This window comes from Eptesicus fuscus, chromosome 1 (assembly GCF_027574615.1).
Source record: "Eptesicus fuscus isolate TK198812 chromosome 1, DD_ASM_mEF_20220401, whole genome shotgun sequence".
NCBI lineage: Eukaryota > Metazoa > Chordata > Mammalia > Chiroptera > Vespertilionidae > Eptesicus > Eptesicus fuscus.
The window spans coordinates 128,066,333-128,085,523 of NC_072473.1; the positions used below are offsets into that span (position 1 = coordinate 128,066,333).

The 19,191-nt window shown below is 51.9% G+C and overlaps 2 protein-coding genes across 12 annotated transcripts in view; both read left to right on the forward strand.

Moving 5' to 3' along the window:
* Positions 1-8,145, forward strand: part of IQSEC2 (IQ motif and Sec7 domain ArfGEF 2) — an 85,263-nt gene extending 77,118 nt beyond the window's left edge. For 2 of the 3 annotated variants that reach the window (XM_028135051.2, XM_008158307.3), the window contains 6 exons: positions 113-238; positions 2,232-2,331; positions 2,892-3,053; positions 4,638-4,811; positions 5,298-5,347; positions 5,939-8,145. In XM_028135051.2, coding sequence (XP_027990852.1) covers positions 113-238; positions 2,232-2,331; positions 2,892-3,053; positions 4,638-4,811; positions 5,298-5,347; positions 5,939-6,904 — 1,578 coding nt within the window. In that variant the 3' untranslated portion in view covers positions 6,905-8,145. The remainder of the gene's footprint in view (positions 1-112; positions 239-2,231; positions 2,332-2,891; positions 3,054-4,637; positions 4,812-5,297; positions 5,348-5,938) is intronic. The other variant, XM_054713942.1, reaches the window with a different exon arrangement.
* Positions 8,146-15,740: 7,595 nt separating this feature from the next.
* Positions 15,741-19,191, forward strand: part of KDM5C (lysine demethylase 5C) — a 31,283-nt gene continuing 27,832 nt past the window's right edge. For all 9 annotated transcript variants that reach the window (XM_054713899.1, XM_054713930.1, XM_054713902.1 and 6 more), the window contains exon 1: positions 15,741-16,197. In XM_054713899.1, the coding sequence (XP_054569874.1) occupies positions 16,048-16,197 (150 nt within the window). In that variant the 5' untranslated portion in view covers positions 15,741-16,047. The remainder of the gene's footprint in view (positions 16,198-19,191) is intronic.

Here is a 19,191-nt window from a genome sequence, read left to right on the forward strand (position 1 = left end):
CATGTGCCCCTGACTGGAATCGAACCTGGGACCCTTCAGTCCACAGGACAGTGTTCTATCCACTGAGCCAAACCAGGTAGGGCCTGACATCTATTTTTTCATGCCTATCTAGGTACTGTCTCTTCCTCATCGTCGACTGGTTTGCTGCTGCCAGCTCTATGAGGTGCCGGATCCAAACCGCCCCCAGAGACTAGGGTTGCATCAGCGGGAGGTCTTCCTCTTCAATGACCTCCTTGTGGTAAGAGGCGCTGTGAGAGGCGATGGAGAGGAGGTGGTGAGCTGGGCCCCTGGGTGCTGTGAACCGTGTTAACATGAGCGGTGGTGATATGGTGGGTGAGGTGTTCTGCCACGTGATCGGTGCGGTCTTGGACAGGTATAGGCCGCCCCTGCCCTTCCTTTACCTCCTGGATCCTTCTGGAAGTAATGGCAGCCACATGGGGGCAGAAAATGTGACGAACATCGGAGATGAGAGGCTTACAGCCTGGGAAGTGGTAGGAACTGTCCTGGTCCACCTCAGTAGCCTGGGGGGTTAGGTGGAGGGAGGTGAACCTGTGACCCTGGGTTCTGGCTGGAACCTCTGGGTGGCCAGGGTGCTTATGATTTTTAAAAGCAAGCTTATCACCAGTGTCCCTATGCATGTTTCAGAGCTGGGACTCTGAGGAATCTGCAGGCGGGAAGGGAATTTCAGGGTCTCCTGTCCAGCCTCTCACGCACGGCAAGAACTGGCTTCCTGCATGGCCCCCTGCTTGTGTGGGTTTCCTCCAGCGATTATCACTCGACCCTTGGGATCACAGGGGAAAGGTCTCTCTCTGCTCAGGGATTTGAGGACAGTGACTTGTCCCCCTTGATCCTCTCTCCTTCAGAGCAGGGTCTCTCAACTTTGGTTCTATTGACATTTGGGGCCGATAATTCATTGTGGTGGGGGCTGTTCTGTGCATTGTAGGATATATAGCAGCACTTGGTCTCTCTCGACTAGATGTCTGTCACATTTCTTCAACCAAAAATGTCTCCAGACATTGTTAAATGTCCCCTGGGGGGGTGGAGTCACTCCCAGTTGAGAGTCGCTGTTTTAGATGAAGCCCCTCCAGTGCCCTCTCTGAGCTTTAATTTCCCATTCTGTGAAATGGAGCTACTCCCTCTCTCATATGGTTGTCCTAAGAAGGAAATAAGAGGTCAGGTGTGGAATAGCCTAGCCCAGAGGAGCTCCTGGCCCACACAGTGGTTGAGTAAATGTTTCACACACTGATCCTTGAGTGTGTCCAGCCCCATGCTAGGTACTGAGTACACAGAGGTGACTGAGACTCGGTCCTTGTTCTTAGGGAGTTCACAATCTGAAGGACTAAAAGAATATTTTGCCTAACTGTACACTGTAACTCTTCCTGAAATCAAATAATTACCTTTAAAAGATTTTTAATCCTTACCTGAGGATATGTCTTTATTGATTTGAGAGAGAGAGAAAGAGAGAGAGAGAGAGAGAGAGAGAGAGAGAGATCTATTGGTTGCCTCCCATACGCACCCCAACTGGGGATAGAACCACAACCTAGTTATGTGCTCTGACCAGGAATTGAAACTGCAACCTTTTGGTGTGCAGGATGACGCTCTAACTGACTGAGCCACCAGGCCAGAGCCAAATAATTTGCTTCTAAACACAAAGTGCAGGTTGCTCTGCTTGAGACTGTGTGAGGCATTCACAGCCTATGTTAGTTGAGGCCAGAGTGCCCAAGTACTTGATAAAGACCTTGGGTTGTTGAGAGGAAGATGTTAACTGTATACATTGGGTGCTGGGGCCTGTGGGTGGGTGAAATACATGAAAACCAGACTCCTCCGTCTTGGGGCTCCTGGTCCAGCAGGGGGCGATCACACACTCAGAGTGCTGTCCTCAAGCCTGATGATGGTGAAAGGCACTGAACCGTCAAGCACTCTGGGAGGTGGGGGTGGATGTGTGTGGAATGTTAGGACCGGCTTCCTGGGGGGAGTAGCATTCAGTTACTTCCTGTGAGATTGTAAACGCCTGTTTGTGCGACGTCATTACATCAGGAAGTTGCATTTTCTCCTGTCTCTCCTGTTGTGCTCCTCAAGCTTCAGTTCTCCCCAATTTGTGGGCATGTGTGTTTGTGTGTAGATGTCTATCAGTGGCAGTGGGAGGGGAGGGAGGTTATGAGAAATAGGTGCCATTTGGAAATCCCCCACCCCAAACCCTGCCTCTTGTCTTTTTCCCATCCCTACCAAAGGTCACCAAAATTTTCCAGAAGAAGAAGATCTTGGTGACGTACAGCTTCCGTCAGTCCTTTCCCCTCGTGGAAATGCACATGCAGCTCTTCCAGAATTCATGTGAGTCCCTCCTTGGATCCCATCATCCCAAGAGTCTATGCCATGGCCCCCATGATCATCCTTCATTCATCCCGACCTCCAGTTTGGGGAGTCCTTTATAACTGGGGTGAGGTCACCCTACTTGGTCCTGGGATGTAGGGCCAGCCAAGGTGGAGTATGACTTGGGTCTGTGCCCTGGGGAGCTCATGGTCCACAGTGTGTATGTTTTCTGGTGGGCTGAGGAGGTGGTGATAATGCTGCACTTTGAAGGCCTGAGCCAGAGGAACTTTGCTGGGTGGCCTTCTGGGCAGAAGAAACAATGTAGGTAGAGGTAGAGGAGAGAAGGAAGGGTTCTAGAGGGCAGCTAGAGTTCAGTGTGCCCTTACATCCCAGAGTAGAGGGAGTAACCTGGCTGTGACTCCCAGGAGGCTCTTGGGGACTTTGGGGACCAAGGGGAGCCAGTGAAGGTGCTTGAGCAGAGAAGAGGCTCAACCAGAGTTGGACATTAGAAATATTATTTTGCATATGAGCCACCTTGCTTCAGTCTTGACAGAGGGGCCCCATTTCCCCTTGCCCCACAGATTACCAGTTTGGAATCAAGTTGCTGTCTGCAGTACCTGGTGGGGAGCGAAAAGTCCTCATCATTTTCAACGCCCCCAGCCTCCAGGATAGGCTGCGCTTTACGTCTGACCTGCGCGAGTCCATCGCTGAGGTGCAGGAGATGGAGAAATACCGCGTGGAGTGTGAGTAGCCCCGCCATGTCGCCTACCTCCCATCCTGATACGGTAGGCGACACCAAGCATCCTGTCCTCTGAAAAATCTCAGAATTGAGGGTTAGCTTGCCCAACCTTCCTACCCTCATTCCAGGAACCCTCTGCTTGGATACCTTCAGTGACAAGGGGCGGCTCATTACCTGTCAAGCTCTGATTATTATTCCAAGCTCTAATTATCAACTCTTCTCTCTAATGAAAGGCATCAGGGGGAAGAATCAGGGTATTGGAGGCAGGACACTAGTTTCAGATCCCAGGTATGCTACTTATTATCTGGGTAAGCTGGAGCAAGTCATTCGACTCGCTGAGTCCCAATTTCTTCCTACGTGACTTGGGGTCATGAACTCTCGTTCACAGAGTAGGGGAGATTCAATGAGATAAGTCTGACATAGCGTCCTCTGCGCTAGTAGGACACTAGTTGAACATCCTAAGTGACCAGCCAATGTTAGTCTCCTTCCCAGCCTTTCCTCTCCTGTCCCCACATGCTAGTGCCTCAGCTGAGTCCCAGTGTCCCATCCCCGCAAGCCCCAGTGACCACACCAAATCATTTTGATTGTATATAATGGAAAACAGTGATTGCATCTCATTCTTCTCAATGCCGTCCAAGTTTTTTCTCCTCCAGACTAAGTTACAGTTAAGTAACATGGTGTTAAGGAAAAAGAGAGAGAGAGAAACATTGACGTAGAGAGAGAGAAACATTGATTAATTGCCTCCCATACACACCCTGACTGGGAATAGAACCCACAACCTAGGTATGTGCCCAGATCCTTGAGACCCCGGGACATTCAGGGAGAGGGATACTTGTACCAAGATGAGGTGAGGGGGTAGAAGGCTTCATGACCTCCGCAGGGGGCAGGGGTATAAGGAGGCCCAAGAGCACAGGCTCTGGACTCACGCAGATCTGCTTCCAGAATGTTGGCTCCTCCGTTTCCAGCTGTATGACCCTGGGCAAGCTCTGAGGCTTCTCAGATTCTCAGTTTCTTCCTCTGAAACTGTGGATGATAACATTTACCTTGGAACGCCTGTGAGGATTGAGAGCGATGAGGGACATGCAGTGCCCAGCATAGTGTGGGCACACACCAGAGGGCACGATTCCTGTCCATTCCCTGCCCCTGTCCTTCTAGGAGCCCTCTGTTCTGGAGCAATGTATCTGAGAACTGAGTGGACTCTGGAACGATTGCCCTTTGCCAACATCTAGAAGGGCCTTTGTGCCCCTCCTGCGAACCAGCCATTGGGAAGCTCTGTTTGGAAGGGCAAGGCCGGTTTAGGAGACCAAACTGAGAGCAGGCAGGGGCGGGGGGGGAAAAGCAGGAAGGGCAAGAGGAGGAGGAGCAGGCGCTGAGAAGGAGGAAGGAAAGACCAAGCCAGAGGAGACAGCGCAAGACAGGACTGGAGACTGGGCACTGCAAGGGGCTTGGGAGATGTAGCTGAGGGTTGTGGGGCCGTGATGGAGGTCCAAGGGGCAAAGCAGGAGCACATACAGGGCTGGGGGGAGGTCAGGTGGCCTCTCACTCCTGTTGCTGACGTTGGATTGCTGTCTCCCCCCCTGCCACCCAGCGGAACTGGAGAAGCAGAAAGGTATGATGCGGCCTAATGCTTCACAGCCCGGCGGGGCCAAGGACTCTGTGAATGGCACGCTGGCCCGCAGCAGCCTGGAGGACACCTATGGCGCAGGCGATGGGCTCAAGCGGGGCGCACTCAGCAGTTCCCTGCGGGACCTCTCAGATGCAGGCAAGTGTCCTGGGGCCCTGCCCTGGCTGGGGAGACGTGGGACCCGGAGTCCTCTTTGCCTCCTTTCACTGACCGCCAGCCTTCCCTGCACCCGCCACACATGCACACCCCCTGCCTTCATGCAGAGCCCTGGGTGCTGCGCTGCAGGGGGCCTGGGAGCCAGGTCAGAGCAGGTGGAGCCCAGGGTTTGGGCCAGGGAGTGTGAAGCGGGGCCACAGTCTTAGCCCCTCTCTGCTGCTCCACCTCTCCTCCTCTTTCCTCTTCTATTTCTCTGGCACCACCTCTCCTCCTCCTCCATGTCTTCCTCCTTCTGCTCCTCCTTCTCCACCTCTCCTCTTCCCCACCCCACCCCTCTTCAACAGGGGACAGGGAATAGGGGTGTCTGTCCCCGGGAGGGGCCCAGGCCTGGTGCCCAGCTCAGGAGCCCAGCAGGGTGGGGAGGGGGGGTTGCCACTCTGACGCTGGGCTCCTTGCTTGTGGGTGCAGGGAAGCGGGGGCGGCGTAACAGCGTGGGATCGCTGGACAGCACCATCGAAGTAAGTGCCAGCTCCCGCCCAACTCGTCCTCTGCATGAGCCCTGCCCCGCGTGCACCCCTGCACCCCGGAGGAGGAGGGGCCCTGTTGCTCCCCCTTCCCTGCTGGGAACCCTGCGGCTGCCTCTCCCAGCCAACCACTCTCTCCATCTGTCCTCAGCTCTGTCTGTCCTCACTCTGCCTGTCTCTCAGTCTGTCACCCACTCTCCCGGGCCCCCTCTCAACCTCTGGGCCGCCTCCAAGTAGTGAGGCCCTTGGAGTTGGGCCTCGAGGAGCTCTTACCTCAAGTCCTGCTCTTGGAGCCTGAGCGAGCGACTGTCTCTCTGGGCCTAACATTGTCTCCGCCTGCCAAAGGGGGAGGAGATGGAGGGCCGCTCACGCCCTCTCCCAGCGGAGGCTCAGAGGAGATAGCGGATGTGATGCACCCGGCTGGGGGCGCTGCAGGCACAAGGACAGGACTGTTATGTGATCGCTTTCCATGATGCTGCGGGGCTTCCTGTCTCCCCAGCTCCAGCCCTCAGGGCCCAGGGGAACTTCAGGGTTGGGGATTGAGGGCATCTAGGCTGGCCTGACTCGCCCCCCTCCCCCTTCCAGGGGTCCGTTATTAGCAGTCCGCGCCCTCACCAGAGGATGCCACCTCCGCCCCCACCCCCGCCGCCAGAGGAGTACAAGAGCCAGAGACCCGTCTCCAACTCCTCATCCTTCCTGGGCTCCCTATTTGGAAGCAAGCGGGGCAAGGGGCCCTTCCAGATGCCACCGCCGCCAACAGGCCAGGCCTCTGCCTCCTCTTCATCTGCTTCTTCCACCCACCACCACCACCACCACCACCACCATGGTCACAGCCACGGGAGCCTGGGGGTGCTGCCCGATGGGCAGTCCAAGCTCCAGGCCCTGCATGCCCAGTATTGCCAAGGACCAGGCCCCGCCCCGCCGCCCTACCTTCCACCCCAGCAGCCCCCTCTGCCCCCTCCTCCTCAGCAGCCCCCACCCCTGCCTCAACTGGGCTCCATTCCACCACCTCCCGCCTCAGCCCCGCCTGTGGGGCCACATCGCCATTTCCACGCCCACGGCCCAGTCCCAGGCCCCCAGCACTACACGTTGGGCCGGCCAGGCAGAGCTCCCAGGCGGGGCGCTGGAGGACACCCTCAGTTCGCTCCACATGGCCGCCACCCCCTGCACCAGCCCACGTCCCCATTGCCCCTGTACAGTCCTGCCCCCCAGCACCCTCCAGCTCACAAGCAGGGCCCCAAGCACTTCATCTTCAGCCACCACCCACAGATGATGCCAGCAGCAGGGGCCTCTGGGGGCCCAGGATCCCGGCAACCAGGGGGCTCCTACTCCCACCCGCACCACCCGCAGTCGCCATTGTCACCACACTCGCCCATCCCACCGCACCCCTCCTACCCACCCCTGCCCCCACCTTCCCCCCACACCCCGCACTCACCCCTGCCGCCCACCTCACCCCATGGCCCCCTGCACGCCTCTGGGCCCCCTGGCACGGCCAACCAACCCTCTGCAAACCCTAAGGCCAAACCAAGTCGGATCAGCACCGTGGTCTGATGCATGGAGAGAGGGAGCTGGGGCCCAGGGAGGGCCGGGGAATCCACAGGAGAGGGGCCTTGCACCCTCTCTGCTTCCCCAGTTTTTCCAAAATACACAAACACACAGAAATGTCCTCCTCCCCACTTCCTCCCTGCCTTGGGACCCCTCCTCTAACCCCCGACGGTCGCCATGGAGTGTCCTTCCAGATGCGAGGATCTTTGCCACTTGAAGCCTGGACATGGCTTGAGCTCTGGGGAGTGTTGAGGAACTTTTGGAGATCCTCGTCCTCCTTTTCCTCTCCTCATCCTCCCTCCTCCCCCAGGTCTAGCTGGGTGACCTCACACCTCCCGACCAGTGTGAGCTTCCTGGCTGGTAGGGAGGGCCAGGTGTCAGGGGCTCGGAGGGAGCTCTGTAGAGTTGTGGCCAAACCTCAGTGCTTGGCCCTCTCTCTGACCTCAGGGCCTGGCTCCACATTTCCATGTGACTCCGCCTGCCCTACCGGAGGACATGGACTGTCCGCACAGTAGGTGGGTGGGCCCCCACTTATGCTGCCCCCCATCGACGGGGCAGTGCTTCCTCTCCAGAGCCAGTCTGTGCCCCAGCCCAGACTCAGCTTCAGGACCTTGCCTCTTCTTGCAACGTTCTTATCCTGATCAAAGTCCAGACAGGTTGGGCGGGGGGCTCAGGTCTGGGATGAGAAGGGCGCTGCCCTCCCTCACCCATATTGCATGCCCCCCCATTCCCTCACACCTCTCCCACCTACAACTGAAGACAGTGCACTTTACAGATATGACCCACACACACCTCGCTGGGACAGAGCGCCCAGCATCAGCCCTGGGGAGAGGCTCCCCGAGGGCCACCATGAGCCCAAGATGTCCCTCCTGAGGCAGAGATGGAAGCCATCAGAGTGGGGGCTGGGAGCCAGGATGCCCGAGTCCTTCTGTCCATCAAAATCCTCCGCTTCCTTCCCAGCCCTGTTTATTTATTATAAATATATTTTTTACAAACTCCAGCTCCTCTTCTTGCCCTGCAGATCCAGCTCCTTTCACAGCCCCTCCCTCCCCCCCCCCTCCACCATGGGCTACAGTAGACAGACGGGCCTGGCTGGCTGAAGGGCCAGGGACCGTGGAGCCTGGGGGCAGGGGAGGGCAGCAGCGGGAGGGGCTGTATGGAGAGGAGCTGGGGTTTAGGCATTGTCTTTTTTCCTCCTTGTATATAAGAATGTATATTTGATGCCTCATAAAAGACCTTGTGCTCACCTCCCGCCTCTGCCTCCTCCTTATGCCCCCTCCCCCACGGTGCAGCCCAGGAGAGAGAGGCCTTAGCCTGGGTGAGGTGCTTCGATTGGGTGGGAGGTGGGGATGAGGGGGGTTTTCCTATGTCATCTTATTAACAGTCTGCGTGAGAGTAGCGAGACTCTGGGCGGTGGAGTTGATCCAGTTCAAATGCTGGGGGGTTTCCTTGCTGGGTACATGCTCTTGGGAAAGATACCCTCTTTGAGTGGTTGTCTCAGTTGAAAACTTGGGGTGATGAGCCCTTGCCACACAGAGGTAACAGATGTCACGCATGGAGTGGATGCTCAGCAAGTGAGTTCCCCTCTCTTCCGTTCCCAGGCTGGGTACTTCCTTCTCTTGTGGCATCTGTACTCTCCCTTCCTGTGGCTGGTTTGGCTTTGCCCTGGATCCTCTCCCCTCCCCACAGCTGCCTACATTTCTGTTCTGGAGGGGGGTGGTGACTTGGGCCTGGAAGCCAGGCGCTAGATAAGTTAGAAGAGCTCTGTGTATATACTTAGGATGTTAGATAACAAATAGCAGGACTCCCTTTAGTTTACAGAAGAGGAGACAGGCCCAGGCAAGCAAAGGATATTTCCCAAGGCTATAAAACAGTCCCCCAAACAGCCTCCCTATGAAATGGAGTTTCCAGCACCACTGATTATGTCCTGGGCCTCAGCAGAGCTCAGGAGGAATGGGGTTAGCAGGGTCCTAGAAGCAGCAGACAGGAAATATTTTTGGTGCCTTTTTAGAGTCTGGAATGGCCTTTAAGAAGGCCTGGTTTGGATGGCCCTACTCTTTAGCATCTTTTAATACACACACACACACACACACACACACACACACACACACACACATTAGAGGCCCAGTGCATGAATTCGTGCATGGGTGGGGTCCGGCCAGCCTGGCCATGGGGAGGGGACATGGGCGGTTGGCCGGCCTGCCTGCTGGTTGAACTCCTGGTTGAGGGGACAATTTGCATATAGCCTTTTATTATATAGGATATACACTGAGTGGCCTGATTATTATGTGTTCAGAGATCATAATAATCTGGCCACTCGGAGTATATGTTTTTATTGGTTTCAGGGAGAGGGAGAGAGGGATAGAAACATCAACGAGAGAATCATCAAACAGCTGCCCCCTGCAACCCCGCACTGGGGATCAAGTTTGCAACCTGGGAATGTGCCCTGACTAAGAATCCAACTATGACCTCCTGGTTCATGGGTTAATGCTCAACCACTGAACAACACCTGCTGGGCTACTCTTTAGCATCTTGAATCGATGTTTTCTTCCTCATATGCACATTTAAGCAAAAGCTGCAGCTGGGACCATTTAAGCATTTGATGCTTCCCTGAGGGTCTAAGTGTTTGAACAGCTTAGACCCAGAGGGTCAGGAATTAAGTCCAACCAGCACTTTTTTGTTTCTTTCCTGGTAGACCAAGCTGCACTGCCTTTGGTCATGCCCCTCTTCTCCTACCTTCAGTTTGGTGCTGGTTTTGCCTTCCCAAAGCTCAGTTTTAGCACTCAAATCCTGGCTCAGTCGCAGCTGAGTTGCCTTTGGCAACTGAGTTGCCTTTGACTGTGTTGCCTTTGGGAAGCCACCTACCCAGACACTCAAAGTTTGGTGTTTCCCCTGTAAAATAAGGACAATAGTTTTTCAGAGCAATTGTTAATAGATGCATGTGAAGTGCCCACCTCCTGCCAGACACACAGTAAGCTGTTTTCGACCACCTACAGAAAGAAGTGTAAACTTGTCTTGATGTCGGGGGTTCTCCATCATGTGGCCCCAGCCGATCTCTGGAGTCCTAACTCTCATTCCTTGCCCACATTGTGGATGGATATCCACTCACTGCTCCCTGAAAAGGTCTGTAATTTCCAAACTCAGTACGGTTCGCCATTAAACAACACAGGTTTGAACTGCATGGGTCCATTTCTATGTGGATTTCTGATCTACAATGGGTCAGCACCCTTCCCCCTCTCCTTCACATTGTTCAAGGGTCAACTGTGTTTTACCTGTCCCTTTCCCCCTGCCAGGCATGCTCTCCCCAACATCTCTGATGTTTTTCTCACTCCTGTAGATAAGCTTAAAGGACCCATCCCTCTCAAAATGTGCCCTTGGTCACATCTGAGATTCCTCAGATCATTATCTACCCCCACCCCCCCAAGCTATAAGTGGCTCAAGAGTGACACTGATTTGAATGATCTCTGTCCAGAGCATTGCCCAGCAAATGCTTGGTACAGCACAGATGACACTTAAAATATGGCTAATTTGAATGAACAGTTTTTTTTTGACATTTTTTTATTGAGGTATTTATATGTGTACATATCTTACCATTGCCCCCCCACCCCACACCCATACATGCCCTCACCCCCCAGAGTTTTGCGTCCATTGTTTACGCTTATATGCATGCATACACGTCCTTCATTTGATTTCTTATCTCCCCCACCTCTCCCTAACTTTCCCCCTGTAATTTGAAAGTCTGTTTGATGCTTTACTGTCTCTGTATCTATCTTTTTGTATGAACAGTTCTTTCTATGCTAAATCTTAGAGTAAGTTGTCTTTGGTTGAGTTATTGATGGATGTTCCTGTTCCCCAAGCTTTGGGGCCCCTTTGGAACATCCTCCTGTTTCCTTCAGCTCTTTCCGATGTTCTCCTCCTCCCCTCCTCATCTAGGTCCCAGCACTGGGCTGTCCCTGCCCCACCTTCCCACTCTCCCATGGAGGCTTACCACTCAGAGCGTGGAGGGGTAGTTCAGCTCCTCCTCTGAAGGGTTCTACTGCCAGTCTCTTTAGGGATGTGAACGGGGAGGGACAACACATAACAAAGGACAAAGGTCCTAGAATCTCACAGAGTTCTTACCTTTGTCCTAGACCAGTGCTGTCCAATAGGTCTTTCTGTGATGGTGGAAATGCCCTTTAACTGTCTAATACAGCAACCCATAGCCACATGTGGCTACTTAAAATGTGGCTAGTACCACTGAGGAATCAAATTTTTGCATTTGAATTTAAATAGCCACATGTGAGTAGTGTCTACCATACGGGGACAGTGCAGGACAAGACCTTGAGGAGTGGACACCCCGGTGGGGCTATGTTAATACAATATAATAAATACGGGCCCAGATGTAAGCACAGTGTGCACAGGGGCACAAAGAAGGGGAAAACCCAACTTGGGGTGGGGTAGGGTGGGTCAGGGAAGTGTTTCTGGAACTGCCCCTTTCACTGAATTTTGAAGGATAAGTAGGAATTGGCCTGGGAAAGAAGGGCATTTATCAGAGGGAGCAGCATATGAAAAGGCATGGAGGTGTGGGAATCTGCAATGTATCAGTGGAATAATGAGAAAGGAACAGGAGAGGGCAGCTCGGGAGTGAAGGCACAGAGGTGGGCAGTCCATGTATTCTCATTCCTCTGTTGCCACAGGTTTTCTCACCTGGACCCTCAGTAGGAGCTAAAGTAAGACCAGGTGATACATTGGGCCACAGAGTGTCTCCAAGTCACCATTTTCCCCGTTGTAATTGATGAGTGTCTTGTGGAGAGATGTATTGAAACAATGTAAATACCCTATCACTCCTCAAACTTTCACCCACCAGTTTTAGCATTCACGGACAATTTTCCAGGTAGCCACATAGTGATTTTCAAACACCATCATTCTTTTTACTTGTATTAGTTGGCTTTCCACTGTAACAGAACTCTCCCCTCTCCGACATTGATTTATTTATATCCTCATGGACTCGTGGTTGCCTATTTTACTCAATGGGTTATATATAACCCATTAATGTCATTCTTTATTTTGATGCTCATATGTCCCAGGTTGGGCCATCCAGCGGTGCTCCAAGCTGGCGCCTGTGTCCTTTTGGCAGAGCCTCATCTTTCCTCGAACACTTGCTGTTTTCTGGCACCACAAGATGTTCCAGGCCCGTCTTGTACTTTCCCTGCTCCAACCCTGGCATCAGTCATTTTTTCCAAGAAGTCCTGGTTCTTTGGATTAAGAACGGCACTTAGGAACCAATATTTGGGCACTAGGTATTATAGCAGCTTTAAGAGTTTGCTTTTTTTATTTGAAAAAGTTTGAGCATCTGTTGATGATTTTTTGGCTCTATCATGCCTTTAAGAAAGAGTTTTCCCTTTTCCCTCATTTTATTTATTTATATCAGTGTGGAGTTATGGATTTTTATTTTATTCAATGAGTTATAACCTACTACCAATATAATTCATTTAGAATTGTCATTTTAAATATATATTCTATTGCTATATGTATGTATTAAGCAATATATATATATATATATATATATATATATAGAGAGAGAGAGAGAGAGAGAGTTTATATATATATGAGTTCACACAGATACCTTGATAAGCTTGAGGAGGCTCTTTTAATATAGGCTAAAGATAGTAAACGGCCCTCACAGGGGTAGATGATTAGAAAATGACATGGCAGTAGGGGATGGATTCCAGAACTCTTTTTAGAGTCAGAACTCACAGCTGACACCTACTTCAGAACTGGAAGCGACCTTATTTTACAACTCAAAAAAGTGAGGCACAACATCACACTCATCCAGTTCATTCAGAAAACATGGATAGAGTGAGTGTGGTCAAGAGCCCACCAATCCTTCTAATCACAGACCTTCTCTCATAGGGGGTTCAATCTTTCTGGAATATGATTCCTCATCTACAAAATGGGTAAATTGACATTTATTTCCTAAGACTGTTGCAAGGTGAGCTCCCTGGTGCTTCCCAGTTCTTAACCCTGCAGTTCCCATTCCATGAAAACCTTACTGTGAGTGTTGTGGGGTGGTGGGGGTGGGGTGGGGCACCATCTGAGACTTTTACAGGCAGAATTGTATGGCAGTTAGACAGACGGGTTTGAATTCTGGCTCTGCTGCTTACTAGCCGTGTGACTTGGGTACGTTTATACTTCCCAGAGCTTCAGTCTCCTCATCTGTAAAACATGGATAACAATACCTATTTCATAGCACCTGGCCCTTGATGAATGGCAGTCATCGTTATCTCTAATCTTCATAACTACCCTGTGATGAGGGAATTATAGCCCATCATTGGATAAATATGAAAATCAAGGCTCAGGGAGGTGAGGTACTTGGCAGATCTCAGTGGGTGATTGTCAGCTTCAGGAAAGCAGGGACCATGACTGTCCTGGTCACCATTATATTTCCAGGGCCCAGAAAAATGCCTGGTGCATAGTAGGAATTTAATAAATATTTATGAATGAATGAACTGGATCAAACCTGGTCCCCCAACTCCTGATTGATGCTCTTTGCCCTTCACTGAGCTGCCTCCAGATGAAAAGACTGAACTTCCTTCAGCCTAGGATTTAGCATATTATCCTACCTTCTTCATTCTCTTCACCTTTCTCTTGCCCAGTTCTATTTCTAGTGAGAGCAAATGACAGGAAGAGCATTTGACCAGGGGTTGACAACTTCCTATTAACAGTGGGCAAATGGTTCAATCTTTCTGGAACATGGTTCCTTATCTATAAAATGGATCAATTGACTTAGATCTTCCCCAAGACTGTTGCAAATATTAAAGGAAATAATTGGTATGAAAGAGCTATGTGGGCTGTTCAATGCTTACACATATGAGAGGCTAGTGATTTTGCTGTTATTAGCATAATTTCCCCTAGCTTTCTATTTCTTATCCAGACAGTTGTCCATTTGGGTCATTCACCTGTGTTTCTGGAGGAAAGGGGCTGAGGTTTCTCTTGACACCTAGAAAACTAGAAATATGTCACTTACTATTTGTATTACTTGGGACAAGTTTCTTCACAAGCCAAGTGAGGATAAAGATTCCAAACACTCACGGTAATATAAGGATTCAGGTGATAAATATATGCAATCACTAGGCACAATGCCTGGAACAAAAGAAATTCTTAATGAGATTTGACATATTAGTTGTTGACTTTCAGAAATAAAAATAAGTTAACACATACCAAGGGCCTTCTATGTGCCAGGTACTGTACAGTAGTTTTGAAAGGTAGGTATTATAATCCTCATGTGTTTCACAAGTTAGGACTTGCCCGAGGTCACGTAATTAGAAAATTGCAGAGCTGGTGGGACTAGAAGTTGGCCCTGTCTGACCCCAGAGTGTGATCTCCTACCAGATAGGCTGTCCTGAGCTCAGTCCTGAAGCAGGCAGAATGATGTGCATAACTGAGACGTGGTATGTGATTATGAACAATTAACTTAGTGAAGGAATGACACCCCCTTCAAACATACTCAACCGTATAGCAGATGCTTAATACAGTATACACAAAATGTTTGCAAAGAGTTTATAAGACTGTTCAAAATATATATTCATTTTTCTTTCGTTTACTCAACATTAATTTATTGCTTACCATGGCAAGTGTTAAGAATGTATAAGGCAACATTGTCCATGCCTTAAGGAATTGCGTCTGATTGGGGGGGAAAATAAGCACTTAATTAGCATGTATACAAGTACTCTGATATGTGCTCAGCAGATGTTCAAACTGTATGCAGCAGGCCCACAACTGTTGGATAACAAAGATGATCCTCAAATGCAGTAGATCAGTAGATGCCTAACATATGGGCAAAGCACTCATTTGAAGTAGTTACAATAAACCTATTCAAAAAATGCTCAATGAACATGTACACAATAGGAGTCGATGTACACACACTAGGTACTCAAATGTATATGACAGGGGCTATACACCATAAATACAATCCATGTACGCAGATGTTTGATAAGTACACTGTAGGCTCACAAATGCAGTGTTTCATATGAGAGGGGCTGATAGGGGATAAATATGCTGTTGCTCAATATCCAATAGTCAAAATATAAACAGGCTTATTTTGTAGACGTACATACCACAAGTGTGCACACAATAAAAGAGCATACAGAACAGTGGAAAGTGTTCATTAAAATGCTGACAATGACTCCGGGTGGGGGGCGGTGGTGGTAAGAATGGAAGCCCCATCTTAGAGAGGACTCTATGCATAACCTTGGATGAAATAAATATTTCCTTCCTTTCATTGGGTCCCAGGATTCTAAAAATCCATAACCCCTGGGGAGTGAGCAGCCTCCTGCCTGCCTTCCTTCAAAGCTCTAGGTATCAGTACCTAGAGCTGGGAGCTCCTTACATCTTGCCCCAAACTGCAGGCTAGCAAAAGAGGTCGCTCGCTATGGCTCACACGTATAGACCAAGGAGGATAGAATGTTGGGGCGGGGCTCCCTCCAGGGCTGAGGTCATCGAAGGAGGGGGTGTTAGTTTCAGCCTACCGCCCACCAACCCCTGCTCCTCTTCCGGTCTGTCTTCATAACGCGCATGCGCACCACTGGCCTTTAAACGTGCACCGCTGGTCCATCCGGAAAAAGGATCCGGCAAGTTAATTACAATTTTGCTCCTCCGCCGCTGGGAAGAACTATTTGATCTCAGTCTGGGAGCTACTTTTGAGTACCCGCTTCCAAATAGGGAACCCACGCCTGCCGATTCTGCTTGGTCCTCACGGGCTGAAGGCTTCCTAGGGCTCTGCCTCACACCAGGTATACGAGGCTCGGAAGAACACCCCGCGGAGGGATCCGGTTTGTTGTGGTGTGGGAAGGGGGAGGACGCTGACAAACCAAGATGGCGGCGGCGGCGGTGAAGGCCGCGGCGGTTGGGAGGTAACTGTGGTGGTGAAGGCTGTGGGAGTTGGGAGGCAGCAGCAGAGTTTGGAAGGAACGGAGCAGGATTGAGAGGCGGCCGCAGGAGGGTCAGCCTTTGCCTCTCAGAGCGCGGCACTCTACACGCCCCCTTGGCCCCCGGCGGGCGGCGGCTGCCCCGCTTAGGGCCTAGTCTCCGAGCAGTGCCTCGGTTTCAATCAGCGGCATCCGCCATGAGTCCTTAAGGGCTGCCCGAGCCCCCCAGTCCTAGGGTCCACCATGGAGCCGGGGTCTGACGACTTCCTCCCGCCGCCGGAGTGCCCGGTGTTCGAACCTAGCTGGGCCGAGTTCCGAGACCCTCTTGGCTACATCGCGAAAATCAGGCCCATCGCCGAGAAGTCCGGCATTTGCAAGATCCGCCCACCCGCGGTAAGGCTCGGAGTCGGTGGTCCCCGGCGGATGAGAAACTAGGGTAGCCGGCGGGGGAGTCTTGGGCGCAGGGCAGCCGGAGATGTGGAGAAATGGGGTGGCTGGGACCGTTGTGGATGCGGCGCGGGTCGGAGAAAGGATGCTGGGGCCAGGGGTCCTCGTGATGGGAGGCCCCCCCAGTGACCCGGGCTCAGAAACCCACACCCACTCCCAGCTCGCCTTTCAGAATCACCCTGGTGAGGGTCCAGACAGGGATGCCCTAGGCGGCCGGGAGAGTTCACAGGGAGGCACACGCACATCTTTTAGTTACCCCGGACCACCCAGGTCAAGGCTGCTCTAAATAAGGCCTTTCGGCCATCGACTGTCATCACTTCTCCTAAGGCAGGCGGTGTGTCGTAGTGGGAAGATCACAGGTCTGAAGGGAGACAGACCGAAGTTCAAAACCCCACTCCGCAGCTTCCCAGCTGTGTGACCTTGGACAAGTAACATAATCTCTCCAAGCCTGTGAAAGGAGTCCTATGAGTAGTTATTTCAGAAATTCAATTAAACTAGATAGCGTCTGTGTGTAGTAGGCACTACATAAGTGGTAATTACTGTGCCTGAGACGGTGTTTGATGTAGTCATTGGTTTGCTCCTCTGAGTTGACTCATATTTACTCACACCCTGCCAGGCAAATCCATCTATGATCATATCCCAGCCTGGTCGTCCAGTCCGGCCTGGGTCTCATGGGGGATGCTCTGTCTGGCTCCCCTGAGGTGGATTCAGGGAATTGTCTCCTTTTCCTAGTTGACAACACTATCCGGGCCTTTCCTGCACATCACCCCTCCCCATACTTGACTTCTATGGAGAGAGGCTTGAACCAGTCGGCTTGGGGGTGGGGTAGGAGTCCTTCTCAGAGGATTTCTACCCTGCTGTGTCCCAGGATGTAAGAGGTCCCAGGGGATAGGGTATTCTTGGACTCCCGCACAGAATGGAACTACGGAAGCCTGCCCCCTTTGGAACACTTGATTCCCAGAGGTCAAGCGACAAAGGGCATATCTTTGCTCCTAGGCCTGGCTTCAGGCCAGGAGAGGTCCCCCAAGGGCCGGGCTAGTCTGGCATGGAGGAGAAGTGATGATGTGTGTGTGCAGTCACCCGTTGGGATTCTAAGGGCAGGGATTGAGTTGGTCTGGACTAGGGTGTTTTTTGAGTAGGTGTCTCTGGCTGAAACGGCTTGGGAAGTCGCACTGCCACCTGAGGAGGGCACCACAGGCCTTCTTATTCAACCCGGGTGCTCTCTGGTGCTCTGCCACAGATCTAGGCTGGTTTCAAATGGATCCTCTGGGAGGTGTTGGGTAAACGAATTTCTTCCTTGTTGGAGCCTGGCCACAGATCTCTGAGGTATCCTTGTCCGTGGTGAGGGAGTGGCCATGAGGAGGGAAAGGTCAGGAGGGCTAGCAGAAAGGAGAAGCGGGAGTCGTGGGCAGCCTCAAGGAGGCAATGTCTGACATAGGGGGTAGTTGAGGCCTGAATTTCCGTTTTTCTGTCTTGGATTTATCTGGGCAGCCTGGCCTTGTGCAGGTGTTGTTATCCTTCCTTGGGGGGCAGGGGGGAGACTAGGAAGGGGGAAAGTGACATGTCCCTAGTGTGTGTGTGTGTGTGTGACATGGGGGTGTCCTTTGTTAATGCTTCTCTCCTGTACCTCAACAGTGTGCTTCTCTCCAATTCAGGAGACCTGACTCTCTGGTTTTGTTGTTGTTGTTGTTTGTTTTTGTTTTTCTTCCTCTAGGGCTGTTCCTAGGCCATCTTTAGGCAGCCAAGCCTTCTGGCCGGAATTTGAAGCACTCACCCACGTGGTGCTTGGGCCCAGGGTGGGAACCTGTGTACGGGTGGGCGCTTGGAAGTGGAGGTTTGCCTGAGGAAGGGTGATTTGGGTTCTGAATTGCTAGACAGGTAGCCACTACTTTGGGGGAAGATGGGTTGGAGGAGAGTGTGGGTGCCCTGGAGTAGGCCCAGGCGAGCTTGAAAGGGCATTGCTTACTGCATCGGGGAGCCAGCCTTTTTAGCACCATCCTGATAATATACTGACATACTGGGTGTTTGGCATACGGGAGTGTGGGACTAAAGGCAGAGTGAGGGAGCTCATAGGTCCCAGGAAGAGCCAGGCAGAGAGGTTTGCTGGACCTCCCCCAGCTATCTGTTGCACCCACAGCTCCTGCTCTAGAATTTCGGTTCTGCCATTTCCTGTCAGTTTGCTTGATGGTGCTCTTTCTTATCTAGAACTCAATTCAGCAGGAAAGAAGGGTGGCCTGGAGTGGGGGCTTTGAGCGCCTTTCTACCTGGGTTACCTACGTGGAGGGGAATGCCCTGCTAATGGGAAGCAAGAGGGCATGGGAGTTTGTCTGGGCTTGAGCCGGAACATTTTAGCCTCTTTTTGAAATTTTATTTATTTATTTATTTTTGCCCCTGCTTTACTGAGCCCCACGTGTTTGCTACCTGCTTGGGGAGTGGGGGGGAATATGTGTGGATGCAAGTAGGAGGCCCCTGACCCCTTTTCTAAAAGTATGTGTGCAAAAGAGGCCAACAGCCTTGTCTTTCCTTTTACTGTCCCTCGCCCCACTTCCATATGTAGGCATGTGTATGTGAACACTGGTAGGCTGGTGGAGTGCAAAGGTCCTTGGACTGGCAGTCAGAAGACACGGATTGTAGTCTCGCGTCTACCACTAACCCAGCACGTGATTTTGGAGAAATCACATTGCTTTGCCATTCCTAAAAGGAGGGCATTGGCCCAGGCTCCTCTGGGTTCCTTGGGGAGGAGAGGACTGTATGGGAGGGCATTGGGGAGAGGGCTCTCCCCCGCCACTTTTTGGGCAGGACACAACAAGCTCCAACTTGGCAGGGCAGAGCCTTCCCCACTTTTATTATCTTTCTCTGGCTTCCCTCCTCCCTAACACCCACACCCAGTCACCAGAGTTGGGCATCCCTGCCCTTACACCCTCTCTCACCCCCGGGCTT